We start from the raw sequence: 26,652 nt of genomic DNA, 5'->3' as shown, positions 1-26,652 counted from the left end.
AACTAACGGCGCATATTAGAAGCGAGATATGTTACAGAAGTGCAGTGAGTCTTATCCTGCGCAGCAATGTCTGGCTCTGGTGCGAATGCGACTACATCCGAGCTCCAGAACTCGGGAATGCTCTCCAGGGAACAGTTAATTCATCTCTTCAATCGATTTTCATTCCTTACTTCCCAACCTGGTAAATTTCTCTCTCTCTCTCTCTCTCTCTCTGATTTTTTTTTTTAATAATATTTCTTACTTTGATGATTAGATGTGAAGAAAAGGATTGCAGATGCTGTGAAGGATAAACAGGTGTGAATTCTAACTGCATTTTTTTTTTCTCTTCTAAAGTTTCACTTTTTTCAGCATTTTAATTTATAATTTGTTGTGGTGAATGTTTGGGCAGATGGTTTTTGAGGGAAAATGGTTTTTGATTTGGGCAATTAGTTTCTCAATCTGACAAAAACCATTTAATAATCCTTTGTAGGAAGCAGTCGCTGTAACCACTTCAATCCAAGAAGAAATACTTATCGAAATGGGTGTTGGTATGTTTTATTCAATAATTTTTATCCACACCGCACGATCGAATTATACTTAAAAGTAATATTTCGTTTTTTATTTTTGGGTTGGTTTGTATTACAGATCCTAGACTTGGAATTTCTTGCTTGGGGAATGTAAATATGGCTTATGAGAATGATCGTGATTTGATGATCAAGTTTTATGGATTTGTTGCAAAGTAAGCTCTCACTCTTTTTAGCATTTTTATTGTTACTCTTTTGAAGTTTGTGTTATTCTAACGTTTTAAGGTGTAAAAGTAAATATGGAACCAACTGTTTCATGGAATATAATTCAGTAATCTGTTTGTTGTGTTCCTATGGAGGGATTGGCAGTCCATAACATCATGGAATGGGCTTGCCTTATTTTGGGATGCTTGGTGCTCCTAGGCCAAGTTACCTGTTCTTGCATACATGGTCACACAGTATTGGGTAGAAGTTATGCATTTATTTTGGTCATGGGTGATGCTTGGCACAGTAGCCTGGTTGAGTATTGTGATGGCTTTGTTATATCAGTCAACTTTTATACTTGGGCGACGACCCACTGATTGTATATATAGGAAGCATTCAATAATACATTTGTGTGCTGGTCATGAAGTGATGCATGAGTCTTGGTAGTAGGTGTACTTGGATGGTTTATGGGATATGCTAGGTAGGCTCCAACACAGTCCTTCAATACTATGTCACATGGTACTCTGATGGTTTATATACATGAACACCAACCACCTCCTATTATGAATCTTGATCCTTCTTTTCATTTACACACAACTAAATGGGGGGAGCAGGAGTGGAGCCAGGATTTTCTTGGGTATGGCTAGTTGTAAATAGCCCCAATGGAACAAAGGATTATCCCGGATCTACACCGAGGTATTGACGGTGATTCTCAAATATCGCAGAACAGAATGTGATACGATGAGATAGAATGCAATAGAAACAATGCAATAGAAACAAAGACAGGGAACAGGTTACCTACTCCTAACGGTCAAAGCGAGCCCTTTCATTCTGAATTTTTGAATTCAGAATGAATCAAATCTCCCAAGAGAGAGAGGTGGGAAGGGACAAACTATAATTGATGGTAAGGTTTAATAGCTTGAAGATTAATTGTTTTGGGGAGAAAATTCTATGGTTTTAGATCAGAGGTTGAAGAAAAAGGCATTTAGGTCATTTCTCATTGTATGAGAGAAGGTCCAAGTCAAGGGGCAATGTCATCAGTTCTAAATCATGGGCTGTCTCAGATATCCACCAAAATGCCTACATGCACCCTCGGCCTCAGCCTTATCCAATAGACAATTGTAAATGACTTTGTTACCTTCTTCAACTTGAAATCAAAAACCTTTCGAATTCAATCTCTTCCCAAAACCGGTCATCTTCAACCTCTTGGGTAAAAATTTTACCCTAGTTTTCAACTTTAAGATCTATTTTAATCTTCAAATCTGAAAACAAGATGAGGTTTTTGAGGTAGAAGATGATGAGATTTTTTATAGAAAATTTTAAGGTTTTATAGAAGGGATTAAGACAATGTTCAAAACGATGGATTGAAGTTGAACTTAAATAAATTAAAATTAATTTTTTTATAAAGGTTGAAGTACTTGAAGGTGCCTAATTTTAGGAAGAATTTTTTTTTTTTTTTTGGTTACAAGTTGAAAATGATGGTAGTTAGGTCATTTTTTGTTAGTCTAGAAAAGAAAAAAGGTCAAAGGGGGTATTTCATCAGTTTGAAAACAAAGGTGGGGTATCTCCAATAGTCACTTAAGTGTAAAGGGGGTGTTTTAATCACCCAAAAAATGGAGGGGGGTGGGGGGCAAGGGGGTCAAAGGGGGCATGTCATTAGTCGAAAATAATGGAGTATCTCAAATTAAAATAAAAAATGCAAAGGTATCTGAAATCACTCAAAATATTGAGTGGGGGCAATTGCCCCCACTGGCTCTTACTAGCTCCGCCCCTATGGAGGGGCGAAATGAGATCTGCCAACCTCAATTTTTTGGGACAAAACTTTGATAATTTGCAGGATCTATGAGCTATGGTATCTCATATAATTCCACAAGGCATTGCCTTAGATCTGCTGTTATGTTTAATTTAGTCTGGTGCAATTCAATGTTTATTAATACCTCTAGGATATGTTTGATCGATGTAGTGGATGACTCTGTTATTGATTGTTGTTAAACTTAACGTTCGAATTACAGGGAAGAGATGGCCTGTGATGAAGCTGAGCTTGAACCCAGTGAATTGGAAGAAAAAATGCTAATTCAACACAAGTTACAAGAACAGGTAGGTTTTATTCATTCATTGTTGACAAATTATGGAATATTCTCTTAAATGTAAAAGAAAATTTAATGTTCTTGCAGCAGTTGGAGATGCTAAAGCATATGCGGAAATTTCACCCGGATGACCAGTCTGCAATACTTGAGACGGTAAATGACAGCTATACTTTTATGCTCTCATAGGAAATTATTTAACAGGGTTGATATAAAGTCTACAGTCTTGGTAGACTGTAAAAATATTCATGCCCAAACAAGTGGTTTACATGAGTGGGGTTGGGGAGCAACCATCTTCCCCGTCCCAATTTTGAGATTTATGATATATAGAGTCCAATCTGCAAGTCTTCAATAAAATGACCATAGATGCAAGTGATTGTTATTAATTGTAGTTTGAAACACCTATCATTTCATATTTGCTAACAGCTCAATTATTGGATGAGCTACGTTATAATTATACCCAAAGTAACAAAAGTCTCCGTTTTTTTCTTCTTTGAAAAGTCTCGTTTAAAACATGTTTTGCACCTCTAACAGTTAAAACAATAAATAAAATTCGACTTTAAAAAAAACAAATTTTTTATGTTTTAAATACAATTTTTACGTTTTAAACATGTTTTTTACGTGTTAAACATGTTTTTTTTTAAATAAAAATAAATCATTTTTATTTATAGGCCTATGATTAATTTATAATGTCTTGTCAGTTTTAGTTATTTGGTAAAGCATGTTATCATGTGAGGTGGCCCATCGGGTGTGGTCCTTCCTTTCTTTGTTTAAAGTCTCGTGGTGCTCCCCTCGCTCAGTTATGGCGTGTTGCTTGAAAGTTGGAAGTCCATAGTTTTTCAAGGTAAAGAAAGGATCCTTGGAACTTCTTACCTCCAGCCATTTGATGGGGTCTTTGGAAGGAAAGAAACAAGCGGATCTTCCAGGGAAAGGAACAGTCTGTTCAGGAAGTTATCTTTAATATTGTGGGTCTGCTCTTTTACCGGTGTAAGTAGTTCAAAGAGTTCAAGGGGCATTTCATTGAAGTTTTTCTGATAAGATGGATCTTGTTTGTAGAGGGTGATTCCTGTTGTTGGTTTGGGCTGTGCTTGCTTTCTTTTCTTTTTTTGTTCTTTGCTTTTGTTTTCTTTTCTGTGCTTTCTTTTCTTTTGGTAAGCTTGTTTGTTTCCTTCTTGAGGACTTCTCGTCCTCTTTTCAATGAAGTTATTCTTGTCAAAAAAAAAAAATAATAAATTTGTTATCACACTTAAATATTCAATAATATTTTTTTCTCAAAAATATATTGAAAACTTAGAATAAATGTCTAATATATTATATTATATTCTTTTATATTTATCGTTTTTTCCCCGTTTTCTACATTTTTTCCGAAGTTTTCCCTTGCCGTTTTAAACCCGTATCCCAACTTGGTGACTGATTATTCTGATTGATCGCTATCCAAACTAAATGACATTCTTTTTTATTTGCCATTACCCATTGCTTCTATTAAGGCGTAAGGGTAGGTTAGTGATAGACCGTTAGGTTTTGGCTGGTTTTTGAGTCAGCTTAATTGATTCGATAATCTAATCAATGGGCATGTAGCCATTTTGGGTGGGATGATTTTAATTTTTAATTTACTATAGTTTGTTGCACATTTCATTATTTTAAAATATTTCCAATAATATTTCTTCTTCCCTTTTTGGTCTTGTTTTCTTACAGTTGCACCAGCAGATGGAGAACGCCAAATTCCATGATAGTGCATCAGTTTTGACATCTGAACAGATTCAGGAGATTGTCCGAAGAGGATATCGCCCTTTCTCTAAGACGATGTAGTTCAGGTTTTCTTCCCAAGTTCAAGTTCTCGTTCTTGTTCTCATCTCCTCCATGTTTTTTTTTTTTTCTTGTTTTTTTCCTTCTTGGGTCAAATATTGTTTGTAGCTATGACATGCAGAATATGAATTGTAACTTAAAACTCTTATACATTGTTCTACTTTTCTTTCAGTGTTTTGTGTTGATTTCTTTCTGTTAGGTAAGGTGGTTGGTCTGTTCTGTTGGACCGATTGCTTGTACGGGGCAGTACCCATCGCACCAAACTGGGTTAACCCTTAGGACAACCAAGGCAATTTCAACTACATTGAGGGAACATGCAGCCCTTGCGATTGAACCCACGGCCTTCAACTTGAGTAAAATAATCACTAGTGTTCTATATATAAATCAATTGAATCTGAGTAATGTTGGTGATTCCTAGTTTGAGTAAAATAATTGATCTTGAAATAATTTAATATAAAATTGTTCACCCTAAGAACAAGATCAGAAGTATGAAATCATATAAAGTAAAGAATTTATTTCTAAATAGATGAATTGAGGGATCTGTTGTACATGCCATCATAAACGAAGGATATCAAATATGCATCTATGTTTGCGTTTGACAGTGTCTACCTTAATTTTGTCACAATTGTAAAAGGCCCTCTAAACTTTGAAAATAAAATCATTGACTTTTTTCATAATAATTTTAAATTAGCGTATATTGGAAGGTAAATAATTCTTTTGTTTGATATGGAAGCTGACTATCCCCTTGTAAGCATAGGTTACATTGGATTAGATAATAATTTTGTTACGTAAGGTAAAGGAAAAATTATTGAGAGGGATTTGAGTCAAATTATTGAGAGGGACGTCTCAGGGCAATCTTTCTTGAGAATGTAATATTTTTTTTGTTAATTTAATATAACTGATCGGGGGTCTGCCTAACCCCCAGCTTACCTTCCAAAAAAAAATTACATAGTAAAATAAAAAGGAAGAAAACAACCGTAAGAGCAACTCCAACGCACTCGGGCTCTAGTTCTATATCATCTTTCAACTGTAATTTTACAGAGCCAAAGTCATCTAAAATCATTTCAACACACTTGAGCTGAGGCTCACTGCTTCAAAATATTTTAGAGAGAGAGAAAGTAGGAGAGGCAAAAGAAGAGAGTGAGTTTCTCTCTGTCTAATTATTAACGTTAAAAAATGAGGCAGTTGCGAAATATTTTACTTTAGCAGAATTTGTGGAGAGTCATTTTGGTTCCTACGGTTGGAGTGAAGATCCCTTAAATAGGCAAAATTACTCTCCACAGTAAAATACCTAGCAAATAAGCCTATTTGCGTTGGAGTTGCTCTAAATCCGATCTTCACTTTTCCCCACCATGATCATACAATATTTTCCAAAGCCAATCATCTACAATCTTTTCTTTAACCCTTTGTACTTGATTTTTTTACCCAAATTCCAACATCTTTTACATTCTTAAAAGTCCTGCCATGGTTTTCAAATGTATATATGCCCCTCCACATAAAAGTGGCTACATTTAAATGATGAACACATGCTAGGGTGGTTAGTATGTGCAGCCCGCCAAAAAAAAAAAAAAAAAACAAATCTAGGAATGTTTTAATGTAAAAAAACAAATCTTTTAGAGATGATTTCTCCGAATCTAGGAATGTTTCTAATGTAAAATGCAATGCAACCAACCTAGTTGATCAATCAGATGAGTTTGGATATGGTATTAATTAGCTTGATCCAAGTCTGATACAAATCCGAGTTCATATCCAAAAAAAAAAAAAAAAAAAAATTGGGATTTGAATGTTGATATACTTAGATCCAACCCGGATCAAACCCATTTTATACTCTAATTTTTTCTACCCAAAATTCCATAGCCTTTTAATTCTCGAAATTTCTTATTTTTGAGGCTTGAAGGTGGATTAGATAAAACCTTAAAGGTTAAAAATGAGGGTAAAATGTTTTACTAAAAAGTTAACATGACTGGTTTTGGAAAGAAAAATTAAGGGTTTTTGACTTAAAGGTTGAATTTGGGGGTATTTAATTAACTTTTCATTAATTTATTAGAGAAGAATAAGGTCAAGGGGGCTTGTTATTAGTTCAAAAACATAGGAGTATCTCAAATATTCATCAACACATGAAGGGGTATGTCCAAATCACCAATTTTAATAGATTTAAGTTTACAGATGGGTCCCACACCCATCCTCTCTTTCCCCAACAACCTCAAACGGTCACTTTCTGTTTAAATTTTTAAATCCTCATAGTGACTAGCCTCTTCAATTGGAAATAATTTATGGGTTGTTGCCATTTTATAATTCATTTAATAAATTCTATTATTTATTTATTTTTTTAATCTTTGATACGAAGTCAGATAGCCAAAGGTGTTTACTAAGGATAGATCATTCGTTATAATCAATGTTTATTTATAAAACTAAACTCAACCAGACAAAACTTGGTTGAGTTTAGTCCCACATTGGATATGCATTGTCTTCTCTCTCTCTCTCTCTTTCCTTATAAGCTTCTGGGTCTCTTCACTCGTTGTCAATTGATTTTGGGTTGGACCCCAAATTTATTATGGTATCTGAACGTGCCTTTCTCTCCGTCATGTCACTTAGTTCATATCTCCACATGTTTTGACCCAATCAGACCCACATGTGTGTTGAGGACGTATTGAGTTTAGTCGCACATCAAACACTCATTGCCTTGTCTCTCTCCTTATAAATTCCTGGGCCTCTGCACTCATTGTCAATTGATTTGGAGTTGAACCACCAAATTATCAGAATCTCACTCAATCTTGACTCAGGTGAGTTAAGAAAATAAGGTGTGTTTGGCATGGACCGATTTGATCGTGACTTGAACTAAACTCAGTTATATATCTAAACCATGGTTACAAGTTGAATGAATGATTATTAACTTAACTGTTTCAAGGTATCATATTGTGAGGAGATTATTATTGTCATTGTTGGTTTACTTGTCTTCTTTCTAAGATCTTTTAATTTCTTTATTTCCTCAATTTAGATCCACTTGTACAACTAGAAAGGTTTTGGGGTTAGTCTTGGTGCCTCTCTTCATCCCTCCCTTAGGTCTCCTCTCTTGAATTTATAAATCCATATTTAGACTTTATAGTTTATGTGGTATCAAGATCAGAGGTTGTAGCATGGGCAGAAACATCCAAGAACAGATTCTTCCACACCAAGGACCTAAGGTATGCTTCAAAATTCCCACTTTTTTTTTTTTTTTGAATCTTAGTTTTTTTTTCCTAACAAAAGTACCATAGTTCTGATATTGAAATTTGCCAACAAAAATAAATAAATAAAAAAATCAAGGTTATGGAAGAAGATGAGGTCGAAGAATCACTCTTCGCTTCTATACCAAAATCACCACTTCAAAATGGAAGACCAAGTAGTATGGTTGTTAAGGTATGATTTAAATTATTTCTTCACCTAACTTTAATAGAATTTCAACCCAATTCATAATAGATAGAATTATGATTGATGTTTGATGAAAATTTTGGGTATAATAAACAGAAAGTACATAAAGTGATCCCTGCTCACTTGGTAGCCGAAGCAATATCACAACTCCATGGTCGTGATCTTATTAGATGGTCGGGGCCAATAACACCTAACGAAAGGCTATATGTTGAACAATATGTCTTTACGAAGTATCCACAATACTCCAATGGCCTTGTCGAAGAAGATGACAAGACTGATCTATATGATCTTATTAACGAGGAGTCTTCGTCTTCGTCTTCAGATCGAAAATCACCTCGGGGTGTCTTTAGAGATGCTTCGTCCCCTTCCTCGGGATGCAATCTTCCTGATCTTGAAAAAACTCAATTAGAGCCTTCAAGACTACAAGACATCCTCACCAAGAAATCCTCCTTTCCTGGGAGTTTCATCTCAATTCCTGAAATCCAAGCTCGAAATCGTGTCTTGAAGCATTGCGGCCTAACGGAGGAAGAGTACTTAGTCCTCTTCACTCCTACTTACAAGGATGCTATGATGTTAGTAGGGGAAAGCTACCCTTTCTTTAGGGGAAACTTCTACATGACTGTCTTAGGCGAGGAAGCGGATTGCATTAGAGAGTTTGCGAGTTACAAGGAATCGAAGGTTATTTCTGCCCCGGAAACGTGGTTGAATTTAAGGATTAAAGGATCACAACTCAGCCAATACTTTAGAAGGAAATGTAAGCACACACCCAAGGGACTATTTTCTTACCCGGCCGACGTGAACGGTATGCGCTACTCCATGCATTGGGTGTCGGAGGCCCATCGAAACTCATGGCATGTACTTTTCGATGCAACGGGTTTGGTTGTTGGGGAAGACGATGGGCTGAACCTTGCGCTCCACCGACCTGACTTTGTGTTGGGTGCACTTAATAATACACATGATCATCCACCCAAGATTACTTGCCTCCTTATAAGAAGGAAATCTTTTGATACAACACATCTGCAACTCAGGTTCATGAGTGAGAAGGGTTTTGTAGAGTAAATAAAGAGTTGGATTGGATTGGATTGGATTGAGTTACCAATATCTATACCTATATTTGCTATTTTGCTGGAACTAATGGTGCTGGACATTTTGAAGTTACTCTAATCTTTCTTCACTTGTCCCAAATTTATCTCTTAAACTTATTATGAGAGCTAACAAAGAAATTTACAGAAATCTTTAGAGATTACATGAGAGATCTGAATTATAATCATGTAAGAAATTCCATATTAACTAGTGAGCAGTCCTTTGTCCTGTTTTTTTGTATACAAATGTCGTATAGATATATATATGTTTGTGTGTGTGTTAAGATGAAGTGTGTTTCTACATCTGAAGTAAAACCCCACCAATGAAAGTAGTGTCGTCATAGCTTTTGACCTTCAGTTTGTATGCAAACTCCAAATTTGATAGGAAATCAAAATCAAACAATTTGAATAAAAAATTACAATCAAACAAACAGTAGTACACTATAGGTCATTCTAGTAAATCATAGTTCTTCAAATACAAGGTAAAGGAGGTATAAGTGCAACCCATTTAAACAAATAATAGAATAAATTTATTCAAGAATGAGAGTTCCAGATCAAATGTGATGGGTATACTAATTTCTAACATCCACTTTCTCTGCTAAATTTTTTACAGATAAGATATCCTTCTCAATGAAATTAAATGTTTCAGATGTTGAAGGAATCCTTGAAATTTGAATAAACCACAATAAAATAAATGTTAAGGAGATTGGTGCAAGATGAGATCCTAAAACCATCATTGCAACTCACAATTAACTTTTGGAAACTTTTGATTTTTGACAAACAAAATGATGGAAAACTTGTTTAATATGTCAAATAGAATACAAACTAATCCAACAACAGTTATTCAACCTATATGTTGTATTTTACTTGGTGTGATATACCCGTAAGAAACTAGGAATGGCAGACATGCATTTTTAAGTGCCTGAAATCCTTCAAAAACTTGACAAGACAAAAATTTGCGACATGAGCTTCCAAGTTGGAATCAGGAAGAATGGTGTTTGATTTCACGTCACAGTGGAGGATAAATGGTGAACAGTCATACCTCGTGTTCATTGACCATGGTCATGATGAAGGTAACAGGACCCCTAAGCGTGCTTCCACTGAAATCTTATACCTCGTGTTCCAAAGCAAATGACCACCCTTCTTGCCACGAAGAACCTCCCCAATCTCCCATTAGGCATGTATTCATAAAAATAAAAATAAAAAATTGAGAATTTTTTTTTAGTTTATGATGGACACAATTTCCATGCAAGTTTTTATGAGTACACAATAAATTAATATGAGAAAAACTCCGTTAAAAAGAATTGGCATAGTAGAAAAAAAATAAAAATAAAAAGTAAGCAAAATCCACAAAGGAATTTCATCAAACACCTGTTATCGAAAATTAATTACCAAAAATGGGTATTGCAGAATCTTTCCAAAGGAAGAACTTGCATAAAACATGTGTAGAATGAAATGTAACAACCCAAAAAAAAAAAAAACCATGTGTAGAATGACAATGCTAAGCTACACAAATGCCGTAATTACTCCAAGAAAATCCATTCAATGTGAGAAAAGGATACAGATACTTCAATTTCATCCTGATTTTTTCTCAAACCCCTATGTGGATAAGAAGCCATTATGATAAGGAAAGTTATGTGAAACAAAATTATAGCCATAAAGTAAACATCGGATTGAAAATATATAAGCATGTTTTTGACGTAGCAAATTCTTAGGAAATCGAGTGAACTTGTTATAAAGCAATAGGCAAAAACCTTATAAATGAACATAGTATGTCAATCTATAGCTAAAAATTTGATTATACATAAGGTGATGAAGATGATCAAAATCGTACAAGTTCAAAATATGGTACACCCAAGCAGAAGCAACCAATGGAATAGTCGGGTAGATAATTGGATGGAGCATCAACATGATAAGGAATGAACGCACTATAACAGCACCACCATATGTTCTTTAATAGAAGTGCATCAAAAATAGCAAATGAAAAGCAAAACATACCAATAGGTTACGCACCACAACATTTTTAACGTCTTGCATCCGTAATTTATCCTGTCGACACATCAGAGAGCTTGTATTAACTGGCAACACTTTTAAACATCTTCAACTTTGCAACATCATCTATAGCTCTATATATAAGAGGGATACTAACAGACATGAAACAATGCTTAAATGAAATGGGATATTATTTTGAAAATATATATATATATATATACAATTTATGTTCAAAAACCCATTTGTTAATCCTTAAATGTTGCACATTGGAACAAAACAACAATTCCCTTTCCTTCGTGTCTAAGATCATCATATCCTCTGGGTTTAATCCCATAGTACATCTATGGCTCTGTGATTTCCCCTATCAAGCTTTGATAAATCTACGTTTTTTTGCCCCAAATGTAGCAAATCTAGAAAATAGAGCATCCATCGAACCTAAATCAGCACACCAATACACTGGCCCACAAGTTTTGTTCAGCATCAAATTCAAAGAAAAAAATATCATGATACCAGTATGGCTTAAGTCCTTTCAATAGATCAACATGTTGATCTCCCATTTCCCTCGGTGATCACATCTTTGAAGGCCCTGCCACTGGGAATCATGGGAAGTACATGTTCTTGATGAGTTATGAAGACATCCAACAAGTATGGCCCAGGGGTCTCCAACATCTTCTGAATCGCCTCCCTCACTTCGTCCTTCTTACTCACACGGGCAGTGGGTATACCAAAAGCTTCTGCAATCTTCACCATATCAGGGTATCTCTCGGACTCCTTTGATGGGTTGCCAAGGTCCAAGTGAGCCCCGTTTGCCTTACAACATTGATCCTCCCACTGAACTAACATACCCAAATAGTGGTTGTTCAAGATCATAGTTTTGACGGGAAGGTTCTCCACTCGAACTGTTGCCAATTCCTGGAAGTTCATCATAAAGCTCCCATCACCATCAATGTCTACAATGGTGGCATGGGGATTGGCAGCGGCGGCCCCAATCGCTGCAGGCAACCCAAAACCCATTGCCCCAAATCTACCCGATGTTAGCCATTGTCGGGGCCCTTTAAACTTGTACCATTGGGCAGCCCACATCTGATGCTGCCCAACATCAGTGCTGATAATTGCACTTCCATCGGTTAATTCGCTCAAAACTTGAATTGCATATTGAGGAGGAATGGCTTCTCCAAAGGTCTTAAAACTCAATGGATGCTTCTTTTTCTGCTCTTTAAGCTCCTCCCTCCAAGCTGAGAAATCAAGTTTAAGTTTTGATCTCTTCTCTTTGAGCAACCCATTCATCCCTTCTAATGTCAACTTCACATCGGCACATACCGAGACATGGGGTTGCTTGTTCTTTCCAATCTCAGCTGGGTTGATATCAATGTGAACAATCTTAGCCTGACTGGCGAAAGCTTCGATTTTTCCTATGACCCAGTCATCAGATCTGACTCCAAATGCAAGCAACAAATCCGAACTGTCCACGGAGTAATTTGCATACACAGTCCCATTCATTCCAATAATTTGGAGAGATAGCTCATCCGAACTCGGGTAAGCCCCAAGACCCATTAGAGTACTCGCAACAGGTATACCAGTTAACTCGACAAATTGTCTCAATTCCTCACTTGAATTCAAACACCCATCGCCAACATACAATACTGGTTTCTTCGACTCATATATCAATTGTAGAATCTCTTCTAAATGATGTTCTTTGGGGGATTTAGGCAATCTAGATAAATACCCGGTTAGCTTCATGGGTTGGTTCCAATTAGGCACAATGAACTGTTGTTGTATATCTATCGGGATATCGATCAGAACAGGACCGGGTCGACCCGACGAAGCGATGAAGAACGCCTCCCGTACAATGTGAGGAATGTCTTCTACATCGAGAATGCGGTAATTGTGCTTGGTGATTGATTGAGTGACCTCGACAATTGGAGTCTCTTGGAACGCATCAGTGCCAATCATTCGTCGAGGGACGTGACCCGTAAGTGCGACAAGAGGAATGCTATCGAGCATTGCATCGACGAGACCAGTAATGAGGTTTGTGGCGCCAGGACCCGAAGTTGCAATGCAGATGCCAGTACGACCCGTTACACGTGCGTAGCCCTCTGCAGCAAAGATGCCACCTTGTTCATGTCGAGGGAGGATGGTACGGATTGTGGTGGAGCGTGTGAGAGCTTGGTGAATTTCTATGGATGCCCCTCCTGGGTAGGCGAAGACATTGGTGACGCCTTCTCGTTCTAGTGCTTCAACGAGGATATCAGCACCCTTTCTGGGTTCATCAAGGGCAAATCTGGAAACGAAGGTTTGGGTAATGGAGGTGGTGGTAGTAGTGGTGAAGGTTTTGGGAGAGAATTCAGAAAGAGTGTTTTTAATGTGATGAAGACGACTCTGGCGAGTGGTTTTTGGGTAATTAGTGGAAATGGGGAGGGTAGCATTGGAATTTGGTTTCAGGGTATTGTTGTTGTGAGGGAAAGGAGATGCATTTGCAGGAGTTGAGAGGACCAAATTTGCAGTAGTAGCAGACGCCATTACAAGAGAACAGTTGGTGGCAAAAGTGGTAAGCACTTGAGCTTCTTTTATATTGGGTGATTAAAACATGCATCCCTACATTTTGGTCAGTATTAGAGATACACCCTCTTTTATTTTTATTTTTTTGATAAATATAAATTATATAAATGAAAAGACGAAAGGGAGGCTGAAGTAGCTTCCAAACAACAAAAAAGCAAAACAACAAGGAAAATAGACAGAAAGCAAAAATACATGCCCTTCGTGGGGCTAAAGTCACAAATGCTGTCCCAATCAAACACAAAGTCTTGGAAACACACTCCCTCAAAGTTTATACTCAACTTTGACCAAAGGAAGAGGAAGCCCAAAATCTCTAAGATCACTGTGTGAGGCGAGCTCTCCTTGTTATGGAATACCCTGTTGTTGCGTTCTCTCCAAAGACCCCAAGCAATTGCGAACGGAAAGATAGCCCAGAGAAGCCTCTTTCTAGAATCGAAGATATTTACATTCCAACCCTCCATAAGCACCAAAAAAGATAACGGAAGTACTAGATGCACCCGGAAACGAACAAGAAAAACATCCAAATAACTCGAGAAAAAGGACAATGAATAAGTATATGATTACTAGACTCCCCATCCCTAGAACAAAGAAAGCAAAAATTTGGGGTAACCCACCCTCGATAGATCAAATTGTTCAAGGTGAGAAATCTACCCAAAGAGGCAAGCCAGAGAAAGAAAGACACCTTTGAAGGAACATGAACAGACCAAACAATAGATGGAAAGAAAGACACCTCACCCGCTGGCATCAAGCAATGATAGAAAGACTTGACAGAGAACTTCTTGTCCTTAGCCTTAAACCATTCCCTTTTATCCTACTCATTCTCTCTTGATTGAATCGAATTGAGGAGATCCAGAAGAGATGTAACCTCTGTCAATTCTCAATCATTGAAGTTTCTCCTAAATCCCAGATCCCAAGAGTCTGTATGCCCGTCCTGAATCAGACATTGCCTTACTGAGTTATTTTTTTTCAACGAACAAGCGTACAAGGATGGGAATTGATCAGACAGAAGAGAAATTCCACACCAAACATCCTCCCAAAATATGACCTTGTCCCCCACCCCTATCTGATCTCCCTGTCAAACTTCTTGACAACCTTCATAATACCTCTCCAAATACTACTTCCGTAAATCCTTGTGGGCTCTTTACTATACCACCCAAATCGCTTCTCTCCATATTTTGCCTTAACCACTCTCCTCCACAAGTTGTCTCTTTCTTCCCCAAATCTCCATAACCACTTGCCTAGGTGAGCTTTATTGGTTAATCTTAGCCCTCGAATTCCCAGACCTCCGTTCTTTTTGGAGTGCAAACTACCTTTCAATTCACCAAATGATACTTCCTACCACCATTATTATCATTCCACAAAAAGTTCTTCATAAGTCTTTCAATCTTAACCTCCACCGATTTAGGCAGCGAAAACATGGACAATTTGATCAAGATGGGATTGTTTGCATGATTTTAAAACTCGGTTCCACAGCTCGTCTTGTCCATGCCTGATATCGAAACAACTCAGACGAATTTTGAAATCATGATTGTTTGGATAATTAAGAAAAGATGATGAATGGATTTTATACAAAAGGTTGAGAAGTTGATGGGTGGTGTTTTGGGAGAAAACCCAAGAGATTTTTTATATGAATTGTGATAATCTAACTTCCTCACGTGAAAAACTCAATCCACTACCCTGATGTGACAAGTTTAACGATCGTAGATCTCTGCTTCTCAGGATATAATAATGCATTTTCCCATAAAAATATATATCTTGAAAGAATTATGTATCCTGAGAAGCACAAACCTACAATTCCTGAACTTATCACGTCAGGTAATTGATTGAGTATGCCACTTGTGATAGTCACTTTGGATATTAGGTACAAAAGATGACATATTTTTCTTGAATAATGCTGAAGTGACCCTCAAGTAATTTTTTAAAAAATAAAAGGATTTTTGTTAAAAGTTGAAAATAAGGATATTTATATTGGGTGTAAGGGGACACACAAATTAATAAGGGCAACTCAATCATTTATTTTCTTTTGTAAATCAATTTTTAGTAATTTTCGAATGGATAGGTTTTTAGTAATGATGATCTGCTCATCATAATGATCATTCTCATAAAAAATCAGTTCATTCCAAAACTTTTAACTCATATAAGACAAAATAATTTGACTGTAGTGTGGATTGCCCTCATAAAACGATTAAAACTTCCATCTAATTTAATTTTTATTAAAAATTCTCAACTTTTCGGATCATTCACGATATATTTTTCTCTTGAATTAAACAAATCAAAAATACTTTCTACAAAGAAGGTAAAAAAAAAAGAAATTAACCTATATTTTTATAATATAAAAAAATTATATCTCCATATTGCATGATAAGTTAATATTTCAAATTACAAATAAACCTTTATGATACATGCAATCACTTTAATTTTCAAATTTGAGATAGAAGCTGTCCAATTTCAACATGTGGGCTCCATGAGATTTATGTCGGATTTCCAATGTGATAATACATGTGGGCTCCATGAGATTTATAACTTAATTAATAGTTATTAATAGAATCAATTAACCTTATTATTTTTCAACCTTGTCAAAAATTTGTATTAAAATCAGTTAAGCCTGACGTTAATAAGATAAGTAGCTCGAAATTGGCAAAATTTGAACCTAGGTCGATGTTATGGTCATCCTCGATGTTATTATAATGTAGATCGTCATCATTAGAAAATTATCTCAAAGCCCCCCTCGTCATCTAATCAGAAAAACGCCACTTCAATGAACCCAAAAAAAAAAAAAAACAGTTACCCTTTTAGCATTAAATTTTACTTTTAAAGTTGAGAGTTCGGTAGAAGTTCAACAATCGTCCATTTTCAAAACTTTGGATCAAGTTCAAAAAACATTATTTTTTTTAATTTTCTTTTTGGATCTGAGTTTTTTAGTGAAATCTAGAGGGATGTGGTATTGGATTGCCAATTTGATAATTCATTTGAGTTCAACAATTATTAGCAAGATTTCAAATCTTAATAATTTGTAAGGAAAGTGTTTTTCTACCATTCACATAAACTAGCCCATGAGACATAGGAAAGAGCAAAACGCTAGATAGTCGAACGACCTCTAAAAATGTTGGAAAGATTGTGTGGTCAGAATCTGATGGACGACTCTGATAGACTTTGCTTCATTGATCTGAAGTCGCTTCGATCACCTCCCTCCTCGCAGTAGCGTGATACCTATCAAAATCACTTCGATGCTCAAGTTAGAGAAGTAGAGGAATAATCTCCAACTATTGGTTAGACCTATGATCCCTCTAAAAGATCCCCTCAGTAGTACTTACTATGCTATTTATAGTTCTTGACTGCAAATTAGGATTTCCCCCGTTTCAGGCGACAATCCTGGGATATCCCCTGATTCTGCAAATTCACTTATCGAACAAGAATCTTCTGGATTGATCGTACTATACTATAGAGATCTCCTCCGAGATCTCTGGGATTGACATGCACATATACAGCTTACCGTGATTCTACAACCAGGTCTGCCCTGCTTAGCAAACCAGGTTTCACTTAATATTGTACTGCCTTTCTAGCCATGCTAGGGAGATCTCTACTTTGACCTGCCCTGCTTGAAGGGCAGCGCCTGTTTACTAACATGCGCGTGGTACCACTTAATATTCTTAGATAATTGCACAATTATTTCCCTCTACAAAGATCAAAAAAGTTAAATTGATTTTCGTAATTTCTAAAAAAAAAAAAATTTGATAATTATTTAAAGAATAATGTTGAAGTGACCTTAAGATTGTACCTTATATCGCACTTTCGTGTCATAAAAGTGTATAGGAATCATAAATGCTTTTTCACTCGTAATGAAATAAGGATCACTTAGCTAAGTGGTAAAACCTTGTGAAGATTGTTCCAAGGTCTTAGGTTCAAACCTCGTAAACCATTAATCCTGTCTAGCAAAAAAAAAAACTCGTATCTCTATGAAAAGCATTTATGGTTCCTACATACCTCCATGTCAAGAAAGTGCGATATGAGGTATAATCTTGAGGTCACTCCTGCATGACTCTTGTTAAAAAATTAAGAGTCTTGTTTAAATCATATTCCCATTCCTCAAAGTTTGCCACCAAAATCTCTTAACATGAAACACAACCCCCCCCCCCCTTGGCAATTTTCAACACGACACGCAAATACAACTTGAAAAGGATACAAAACCAATCTAACATGATTATCACATGGGACATGTTTGAATTAGGAACATCAATCCATTAACATGTTTTCCCATTGAATTATCGTATCATTTAACATGAGTTCACATATGTATTTTCAACACGACACGCAAATACAACTCGAAAAGGACACAAAACCAATTTAACATGATTATCACATGGGACATGTTTGAATTAGGAACATCAATCCATTAACATGTTTTCCCATTTAATTATCGTATCATTTGACATGTGTTCACTTGTGTATAATCTGACTCGTATCTTGTGCCACATCTTTTTGGTTGAAGAAATTCATATATGTTTTGTGATAATTTGGTTACACTACAAAATTTTAGATTTTTAGCAGGGGTCAAAAATCGTCGCAAATACCAAAAAATCGTCGTTATTATTAATAGTGATGGCCCCATGTAACGCCACTATAGGTGGTGTAGCTAAGGGTCATATGGAGCCCTATAGTAACGGTCAAAAATCGCTGCTAATAGATTATATTACTGTGATATGAGTGAGTCCTATAGTGACGGTCAAAAACCGCCGCTAATAGATCGTATTACCGTCGCTATAGATATGAGTGAGTCCTCCAAGTATTAGCGACAGTCCGATACTGACGGTCGTTAACCGCCGCTAATAGTGTATTACCGTCGCTATAGATATGAGCGAGATCTATGGTGGTGGTTAAAAACCACCGTTAATTAGTTTTTTACCATACCTATAAATACAATTTTAAATACCTATAGTGACAGTAATGGCCACCGCTAATAAGATTTTTTATTTTATTTTTTAATTTCTTGTAATTAAATACCTATTTTTATACAACCTGTCAATTAAACACAATTACTTAGTAAATCAAATTAGTTAAGAGACAAGTATAACAAAATAATAAGTCAATTGATTTAAGAATCAATGCTTATAAATCCATGTTTATCACTCAAAAAATAAAAACTATCTATCATGGTTGTTGTTGTGAACACTGATCATTGTCGAGTTGATAATGCTACTCATCAACCTACAATTCATATACATTAATTAAATTAATCCTATCAATAAATATTTATTTATTAATAAAATATTTTAAAACACAACATATTCTATTATCAGTGAGAATTTACCTTTTTTATTAGAATAATGATCAATTCCTTGAGTCTCTCCACCTCAACATCTCTCATAATCTGTTGTTGCTCCAAAGACTGTAGTTTTTACTTCAACTTATGTACTTCAGCAGAATCACTAGAGCTGTCACAAAATTCAACATAAAAGAAAATATCAAATAAAGCTCTATAAGTTCAAAGTAGTTCTATAAGTTCAATTGTAAGAATTTCAATAAAATATTCTATACGGAGGCCTTCCACACTAATAAGTACCGGAATGCCCATGTTCAACTAACAATAATTTCACAGTTAAAGCACTCGCAAGTTGTTAGAAATCTGACTTTTAATGTCCCCTTAACCTGGGACTTTAATCTCCTCAAAGGATAAGGAGAAGGAGAAAATTAAAAATGCATTGACTTGTTCTAATCCACCTTGTGCCTAATTCCACAAAATGCTTTGTATAACCTTGAAAATCAAGTTATTGGCTCCTATGAAGTAGTCACTAAAGACCAATTTAGAATTCCTACCCATTTTTACAAATAATCTTACCAAGAAACGCAAAACCCACTTTGCTCTACTGTGAACCACTTCGAATCATTATCATGTTTGTGTTCACGTTCATCTTCCAATTGTGATCATATCGTGTTCACGATTGGTGCAAGTCAACCTGAACGTGACACAAACCAACTTGTTCATTAAATGTGTCACACATGTGTGTTGTTTTACTTGTTTGATAAACAAGTCAGATGTGTGTCTAAATTATTGAAGGATTTTGTTATCTAAAGGCAATGTGCAACAATTAAGTTTTGGAAATTGGAATCTAAGGGAATTTTAATATAAAAATAATAATTTTTTCAAGGTCATTTTCGATACAAAATCCGATTTTCAAAGTGTATTTATTGCATTTTTACGTGTGTCTTATGGCACTCGTTAACAAGACCCATTATTAAATGGGTCAGGTGCAGATTGGGTAAATTTTTAGTTACCCCAACACAATACAACATGACACGAACACAATCCAACATGACTCATCGTTATCCCCATTACCCATATTCAGAACACCCAATAATTTTTGAGAAAAATCCTCGAGAGTGACTCTTGACGTGCGATCCAAATCCTCGAGAGTGACTCTCAATTGTTATACTTTAAAAAAGGAAAAAAAAAAAAAAAAAAAAAACAACACCATTAAACCTTGCTACAGTGACTCGAAATAAACTCAAAATAACATTATGTATGTGCAGGGCACCACGGGTTTCTGCACACCCTAGGTCATGTAACTTTCATGCTAATTTAAGTGCTATTTTAAAGGGAAAATTATTTACAAGACCTTGGTCGAGGGATTTATTTTTAAATAGTCTCTTAAATTTTGTAGAAACCTTGATAAGACATTTAGTAAAAAAATTATATTTTAATAATCTCTCAATATCGTCGAATTCACCATTTTTTATTTATTGTGGAGTTCACCACTCTTTAAATAAAAAGTGGTGAACTCATTACTAGTAAAATCCACTCATTTTTAATTTTTGAGTTTTTTTCAATTAAAATACATAAAAAGTATCGAACTAAAAACTTGAAATAACAACTTGTTTAGATGATTTTAACTCAAAATAATCATTCTTGATTGATTTTCACCTAAAAAATTAAGAAAAAATGTGATAAAACCCTTGAAAATGATTTCTTCTTCTTTCTTAAATCCTTTTTTTATGGAATAGAATTTTCGAAACTCGATTGAAATATCAAAATTTAATTTTTTGGATGAAAACGATGAATTCAAACGGTTACGACATTCAATCGTGAGAAATGTGGGAGATAAGGTCCAAGGACTATTTAGAAAAAAAAAAATTACTAAATAAATTATTAAGAGATCATTCAAAACTTAGGGATTATTTAGAAAAAAATCCTTCCACCAGAGTCTTTTAAGTAATTTTCCCTAAATTTTAACGAAAATAAATTATCATCTTTGCTGAGAGAACACATGGCCATTTGTCACCCACGTGCAAAAGGAATCCACGGAAGGGTAAACACAGTGTGTACGAGATTTGGATTCTTATATTATAATTATACAAATATATTATAATTATACGTGAATATATATAATGGTGTGGGCACGTTTTAATTGGAGTCTGAAGCACATCGGCTCTTAACCAAGTCGTTCGCTACGTGACACACAATCGATATATTTAACATCCAATTAAAAAGTGCCATGCAGACACTGAGTTACATTTTTAAAATTTATGTGCCAATTCATGAACCAATGTCATGATGATCTCAGTACCATGAAGTCAAGCCATTGGCTCATTAACCAATGAGTCATCGTGTATGCAAGTGATTTTAATAGGCATTATGTGGTAAGGGCACAGAATCATAGATCTTTTTCATCGGGATACATAAGAAAAAGATGAGTGGTTCTGTGCCCTTACCACATCAACCGCATACCCAACCGTGTACTAAAATCTTGTGCATTCATCACTACTAACCAATGGCATGATAATGTTTGTACATGACATCATGCCATTAGTTCATTAACTTAACACATAAATTTTGAAATAACAAATCTTTGCTTTTTCTAGTAGTGATCAAATCCCAAGTATTTTTTTTTTTTTTTTTTGTTAAACCAAGGTAAGTGACTTTCTTAAATTATTCAACCAATTCTTGGTGCACGTGCAATCTCACACTGTGGCCCCTAAGAGGGGTCTCAAACTCAAGCTCTCTAAGGCATGGTCTTGACCATCTCACCGACCCTTAATGGTTACGATCCTTAGTAATTTGATGTCACCTTATTATGTTACTTTCCACGTTCATGTTTTTTGGGTGCCTATTGAGCAAGTCATCTCGATCTTTAACCGAGCCTAAGATTGATTGGTCGACTCGTGATATTTTGAAAATCTAGGGCAAGTCAATGAAAACTCATCTGAAGTCGACTGATTTTGATATTTTTCACATAAAATAGTTTTAAAATTATTTGCTATAAAAATCCATTAGATACAAGTTTAGTTGTCTTTATTAAATGTTTGCAACTGATATAATAAATTTGATTTAGGACCATCCACGGGTTGGCTCAATGGCAATTTCAGACTGATAAGCAGTTAATGCTTATAAGTCATGAGTTCGATACCCAATATAAGCATTATTTCCTCAGGAGCCACCTGCGAGGGCATACACTCACTTACTTGGTGTGTGTGTGTGTGTGTGTGTGTGTGTGTGTGTGTGATGTGCAGGTGTGGCATGTGCCTCGGGGCTAATCCTCAGACAAGACCATAGTCTAAGGACTGGGCAAAGCCCAGATACGAGCCAGGTCCGCTATCTACAGGGATACCCATAAAAAAATAAAAATCAAAAAAATCAAATTTGATTTTTTGCCAAAGGCCAAATTTTGTCCCCCACAATGCCTATATAGATATCCACACAATTGGGACCTGTCTCTTGTTCTTTGCCTTTGGGGAACTCTGATCCTCTTTTTTTTCTCATATTTTTAATTGTAACATACATGTGAACAAAAAATGAGAAATAAAAAAAAAGATTCAGAATTGCTGCTATGTGGATTACTTGGGTACTTACAAGCACAAAATTTACTCTTTTACTATCTATCAATCTTGGGCATTAGAGCTTGGCCCAAAACTAAAACTTCAACACAATTTGAAGCTTTTGGTTTTAAATTTGCACACTGCTCTACCCTATACACAAGTTCGGTTCTATATGTTGGTATGGGTTTAAGCTGCACGAGCGATGGGAAGCTCTTCATCGTGTGTGGTAGAATATTCATCTTCTTTTCCAATCATCCAATCCTGCTTTGGTCCCTGAAGATGAGAAACTACTTATCAATCTAAGGTCTAAAATTAGGAGGAAAATTAAAACTCGAAAGGATACTAAACCCAATCCAACTATTAAGTCATAAAAAGGAAAATGGGTCAAATCTTTCATTAATCAAGTGTTGCATCCTTATTTACTTGTGGATAAGGCTGAAGTAACATTAAAATGTACATCAATTGTCCATTCTGATGTGGTGGTGCACACATAACCATAGATGCTTTTCATCGAGATACGAGTGAAAAGCATCTATGGTTATGTGTGCATCACCACATCAGAATGTCAGAATCGATGTACATTTCAATGTTACTCCAGCACAACTCTTTACTTATGTACCTTTCCTTGTCGTATGATCGTTGGATAAACTCCTGTCATATCGACTATAGTAGATGGATCTGCCACTCTAACACCACCATCAACAACAAAACCAAGACCCTGAAATACATCAAACAAGTAATGCAGAAGATGAAATGGACTACATTTGACACATAAAAGATGAAACAACTTAGATTATAAAATTAAGGAAGACCATGTGAAACAGATATTCATACCCGTGGTTCATAACTATCAGCTATTAAAACCGGGTCTATCATCCATTCATCTTCTTTTGGACACTTCACACTAAGAAAAAAGATATCCGCAGAATGAAAAAGCATGATAGATTCAAGAAGAAACAAAAAAGAACGTTTCAAATAGCCCACACGATTCTCTACCAACCTCGTTGATATTAAAGGACAATCCAACTTTTCTAGTATGGCTTGACATATAGCATCATCTGGCATGCGAACTCCAACGTTCTTCCTCGTTAAATATTTAGCAGTTGCAGTGCCATACCTTGTACAGTGTTTTGGTAGTTTTTTGCTTGCAGGTAAGATGAAAGTATACTGTTTTTGTCAAGAAAAGATTCTAAAAAACGTTAAATTTCTGGGAAAATTAGACGAAATCTAGGGTACATGGAGCAATGTGAAACATCCTTACAGGCCCCGGCAAGCAATGCTTGACTAGTCGAAAGATATCTGGTAAACCGTGGTCATTACCACGTGGGAACCCCGTCGTGTAAGTATCTATGTCATGAAAGGAGTGGCATAAGATACTAAGTGGCTGCATAAAAGATCAACAAAAGTCATCATAAAGCAATGTCAAAAAATAAATAAATAAATAAATTGTGGTAGTTACTGGCCTGGATATGCTGTGCACAATCCATGGTAATGCAAAATGTATCTGAGCATCTCCTACTCTCTAGGAAGTTTAATGCCATACAGAAAACTTCTTCTCAAGCACGCTAAAGTAGATATTAGTAACCAGAAATATTTCTTGCCTTTGAAGTTTCTATATTTTTTATTCTGCAAAAGGAAAGAAGTCTTCATCACGAAAAGAACAAAAGAAACCGAAGCCACACAAACCAATTCAAAACTCCAATGGAATTTTCCATTATCATGAGTCATGACAGGTATAAAAAAAATATATAGACAACGCATGAACCCAATCCCATTTTACCTGCGGAGACGTTCAATGGCTGAATGGCTTTTCAGATCACAAACAATTGCATACCTGATAGCATCATCAAACACAAAGAATCATAAACATTATTAAAAAAAAATTGTCTTCAGATTTGAAACTTGGCCTTTTAATTTTTTTTTTTTTTTTTTGATAAATATAAAATTTCATTAGAAAAAGAGGAAAAAAAGAAGGCTGAGATAGCCCCCAAACAACGGGAAAGAAACGGGAGAAGAAACAAGCAAACCAAAAAGGAAAGAAAAAAATACACGCCCAAAGGTGGGCTACGAGTCACAAATGGTACCCCAATTGAAAACAAAATCCTAGAAGCACACTCCCACAAAGTCTATACTCATCTTCGACCAAAAGAAAAGTAACCCCAAATCTTCAATATCCTTGCTTGAGACGAGTTCTCCTTACTCTGGAACACCCTGTTGTTGCGTTGTTTCCAGGGACCTAAAGCAATAGCAGATTGAAGGATAACCCAAAGATGTTTTTTTTTTTTTTTTTTTCTAAAAGAGAAAATATTGAAACTCCAACCTTCCAAAAGCACGAATAAAGATTGAGGGAAAACCCAATCCACCTGAAAATGAGATAAAAAGAACATTCAAATAACACGGGAAAAGGAACAATGAATAAGAATGTGGTTGGTGGACTCCCTACCTCTCTAACAAAGGTAGCAAAAATTTGGGGTAATCCACTCCTGAGAGATCAAATTATTCAAAGTGAGGATTCTACCCAATGAGGCAAGCTTGGAAGGAACAAGTACGGACCAAATGATAGACGTCGAGAAAGATACCTCATGGGGAAAGGTTTAAATCTTTTAAGTCCATGCTAGAGTGTAGCTCCCGATTTTTTCTAAGAAACAAATGAGACAAATGGGAAAGATAAGCGATATGATGGGGATGGTTTTCACTCAACAAGACTCAAAATTTCTTTCAACAAATAATTTTCTATTGTCTCCTATCTATCCAAAGAAGGTGGAGAGAAAGTTACATTCTATTCTCTTCTTTTCTCTTATGAGGTTCTCTTCTCTTCTATCCATTTCTCTCTATCCAAGCAGAGTGTTACGATCTGTCTGGATTGAGAGAAATGGAGAGAAGAGAAAATAAATGAGTTTCTCTCCATTTCTCTTTGTTTGGATTGTTAATTGGGGAGGGAAGAGGAGAGAAGAATAGTGGATTTTCTCTCTCCAAAAGTGGAGAGAAACGGAGAGAAGCCCTTTTAAAATATTTTATAATTCCAACTCTACCCCTAGATCTCTATTAAGACATTTTAAAATTCCAAAGTTGTCCCAATTTCTCTCCTATCAATCCTAACAAAGTGTTAAAGTATTGAAGGCCAGATTGGATCTTTATTACACCGTCATCATGAAGGAGTCCGACGATCTAATTGGGAAATTTTCCTAGCAAAAAAAAGCTATTTTTGTTTATATTTATGTCATATCTCCTTCATCCTTATTCAATAAAGCAAATTAATGATTCAAAAAAAAAAAAAAAAATCTGGCATTTGCAGGGTAAGGTGGAAAATCTTTTTCTTTTTTTTTTTTTTTCTGGAATTGAAACCACCCTCGCAATACAATCTTTAGATTTCAATAAGGGCAATTGCTACTAAGTTTTTTTTAGGATAAAAATAAAACAAACGCCATATAACCAAGAAATAAAGTAGCAAAATTGTTAAACCAACATACACAGTATCTGTAGGAATGACCCCAACTGCACCTTCTTTCAAAAGCTTAACAACAGGTTCCAATTTCCAACTGTCTAATCCTGACGGATCAACTTCCACATAAAGCAATCCATCTCCCTGAAAATATACAACAAAATTCAAATTAAGCCCATTCTTCCCCAAAAATCAAAGAATTATACCCACAATTCGAATTTTTAAATCATTAACAGAACTTCAAACAATCTCCAAGAAACTACACTAAAAATCACAATAGTACTAAAAAAAAAAACTCTCAAACTGGGGATGGAAGCAGAGTGTACCTCAGTGATGCGGGGAGATGTGTATTTGAGACGTTTAGGGTTTCGCTTTGCTGCCAACGTACAGAATCTGAGCCTCGGAGGTGACTCGAAGGTCTTTAAATTGAAGGACACATGGTGGGCTGGGAATTGGCGGAGATTTACGAGCGAGAGACGGGAAGAGAGAGATTGAGCAGTGGCGCCACCACACACAATCGTCTCTGGAGACATTTCACGTTCTAGAGAGTGAAAGTGAGCTTTGGAACCTGAGTACAACAGAAAGCCAACAAATCAAAATCAAAAATAATTTTGTCTCGAAAAGAAAGCTAAAGCTCTGACTCTTCTGGAATTTTAGACTCGAGTAGAGTCTAGAGATTAGATAGGGTTGTTTGAATAGACTTCTCTAGCGTCCAACGTCGATGCACAGTACAGGGCACTAGAAATTTTTATTTTTTTTTT

General features: G+C 35.8%; 4 protein-coding genes across 7 annotated transcripts; 2 read left to right on the top strand and 2 right to left on the bottom strand.

Annotated features, from left to right (window-relative positions):
• LOC147395105 (plant/protein) lies at positions 1 to 4,768 on the top strand. Of its 4 annotated transcripts, none has more exons than XM_086454621.1 (7): positions 1 to 134; positions 254 to 294; positions 470 to 527; positions 625 to 718; positions 2,720 to 2,804; positions 2,882 to 2,947; positions 4,487 to 4,768. In XM_086454621.1, the coding sequence occupies exons 1-7, from the start codon at positions 29 to 31 to the stop codon at positions 4,598 to 4,600; spliced, it is 564 nt and encodes a 187-aa protein (XP_086310747.1). In that variant the 5' UTR covers positions 1 to 28; the 3' UTR covers positions 4,601 to 4,768. The 4 variants fall into 4 exon arrangements, with proteins under 4 accessions (XP_086310747.1, XP_086310746.1, XP_086310748.1 ...); XM_086454620.1 differs by having other exon boundaries at positions 10 to 181; positions 2,885 to 2,947; XM_086454622.1 differs by having other exon boundaries at positions 11 to 181; positions 275 to 294.
• A 2,739-nt stretch (positions 4,769 to 7,507) lies between these two features.
• Positions 7,508 to 9,067, top strand: LOC147395104 (uncharacterized). The gene is made up of 3 exons (XM_086453550.1): positions 7,508 to 7,782; positions 7,904 to 7,996; positions 8,105 to 9,067. Exons 1-3 carry the CDS (start codon positions 7,735 to 7,737, stop codon positions 9,065 to 9,067), a joined length of 1,104 nt encoding a protein of 367 aa, XP_086309676.1. The 5' UTR covers positions 7,508 to 7,734.
• LOC147395103 (acetolactate synthase 1, chloroplastic-like) lies at positions 8,795 to 13,674 on the bottom strand. The gene has a single exon (XM_086453549.1). It carries the CDS (start codon positions 13,600 to 13,602, stop codon positions 11,620 to 11,622), a length of 1,983 nt encoding a protein of 660 aa, XP_086309675.1. The 5' UTR covers positions 13,603 to 13,674; the 3' UTR covers positions 8,795 to 11,619.
• An 8,760-nt stretch (positions 13,675 to 22,434) lies between these two features.
• On the bottom strand, positions 22,435 to 26,601 carry LOC147395102 (DHBP synthase RibB-like alpha/beta domain-containing protein). Its single transcript, XM_086454698.1, has 9 exons — positions 26,218 to 26,601; positions 25,920 to 26,035; positions 24,230 to 24,283; positions 24,051 to 24,075; positions 23,711 to 23,833; positions 23,450 to 23,616; positions 23,284 to 23,353; positions 23,069 to 23,167; positions 22,435 to 22,722 (listed from the first exon to the last, which is right to left on the bottom strand). The coding sequence occupies exons 1-9, from the start codon at positions 26,422 to 26,424 to the stop codon at positions 22,636 to 22,638; spliced, it is 948 nt and encodes a 315-aa protein (XP_086310824.1). The 5' UTR covers positions 26,425 to 26,601; the 3' UTR covers positions 22,435 to 22,635.
• Positions 26,602 to 26,652: the final 51 nt, after the last annotated feature.

Source organism: Akebia trifoliata, chromosome 9, assembly GCF_017979445.1.
Source record: "Akebia trifoliata isolate Shusen 1 chromosome 9, ASM1797944v1, whole genome shotgun sequence".
NCBI classification, from domain to species: domain Eukaryota; kingdom Viridiplantae; phylum Streptophyta; class Magnoliopsida; order Ranunculales; family Lardizabalaceae; genus Akebia; species Akebia trifoliata.
This window is presented reverse-complemented; position numbering and strand designations above follow the sequence as displayed.

Coding starts and splice junctions, on each gene's coding strand:
- LOC147395105 (XM_086454619.1), top strand. CDS start 67: ATGTCTGGCTCTGGTGCGAATGCGACTACATCCGAGCTCCAGAACTCG. Junction 295..469: donor ATGCTGTGAAGGATAAACAG/GTGTGAATTCTA, acceptor AATCCTTTGTAG/GAAGCAGTCGCTGTAACCAC. Junction 719..2,719: donor TTTTATGGATTTGTTGCAAA/GTAAGCTCTCAC, acceptor TTCGAATTACAG/GGAAGAGATGGCCTGTGATG.
- LOC147395102 (XM_086454698.1), bottom strand. CDS start 26,424: ATGTCTCCAGAGACGATTGTGTGTGGTGGCGCCACTGCTCAATCTCTC. Junction 26,036..26,217: donor CATCTCCCCGCATCACTGAG/GTACACTCTGCT, acceptor GTATATTTTCAG/GGAGATGGATTGCTTTATGT. Junction 23,354..23,449: donor TGTCCTTTAATATCAACGAG/GTTGGTAGAGAA, acceptor CTTTTTTCTTAG/TGTGAAGTGTCCAAAAGAAG.
- LOC147395103 (XM_086453549.1), bottom strand. CDS start 13,602: ATGGCGTCTGCTACTACTGCAAATTTGGTCCTCTCAACTCCTGCAAAT.
- LOC147395104 (XM_086453550.1), top strand. CDS start 7,735: ATGGGCAGAAACATCCAAGAACAGATTCTTCCACACCAAGGACCTAAG. Junction 7,783..7,903: donor TTCCACACCAAGGACCTAAG/GTATGCTTCAAA, acceptor AAAAAAATCAAG/GTTATGGAAGAAGATGAGGT. Junction 7,997..8,104: donor CAAGTAGTATGGTTGTTAAG/GTATGATTTAAA, acceptor TATAATAAACAG/AAAGTACATAAAGTGATCCC.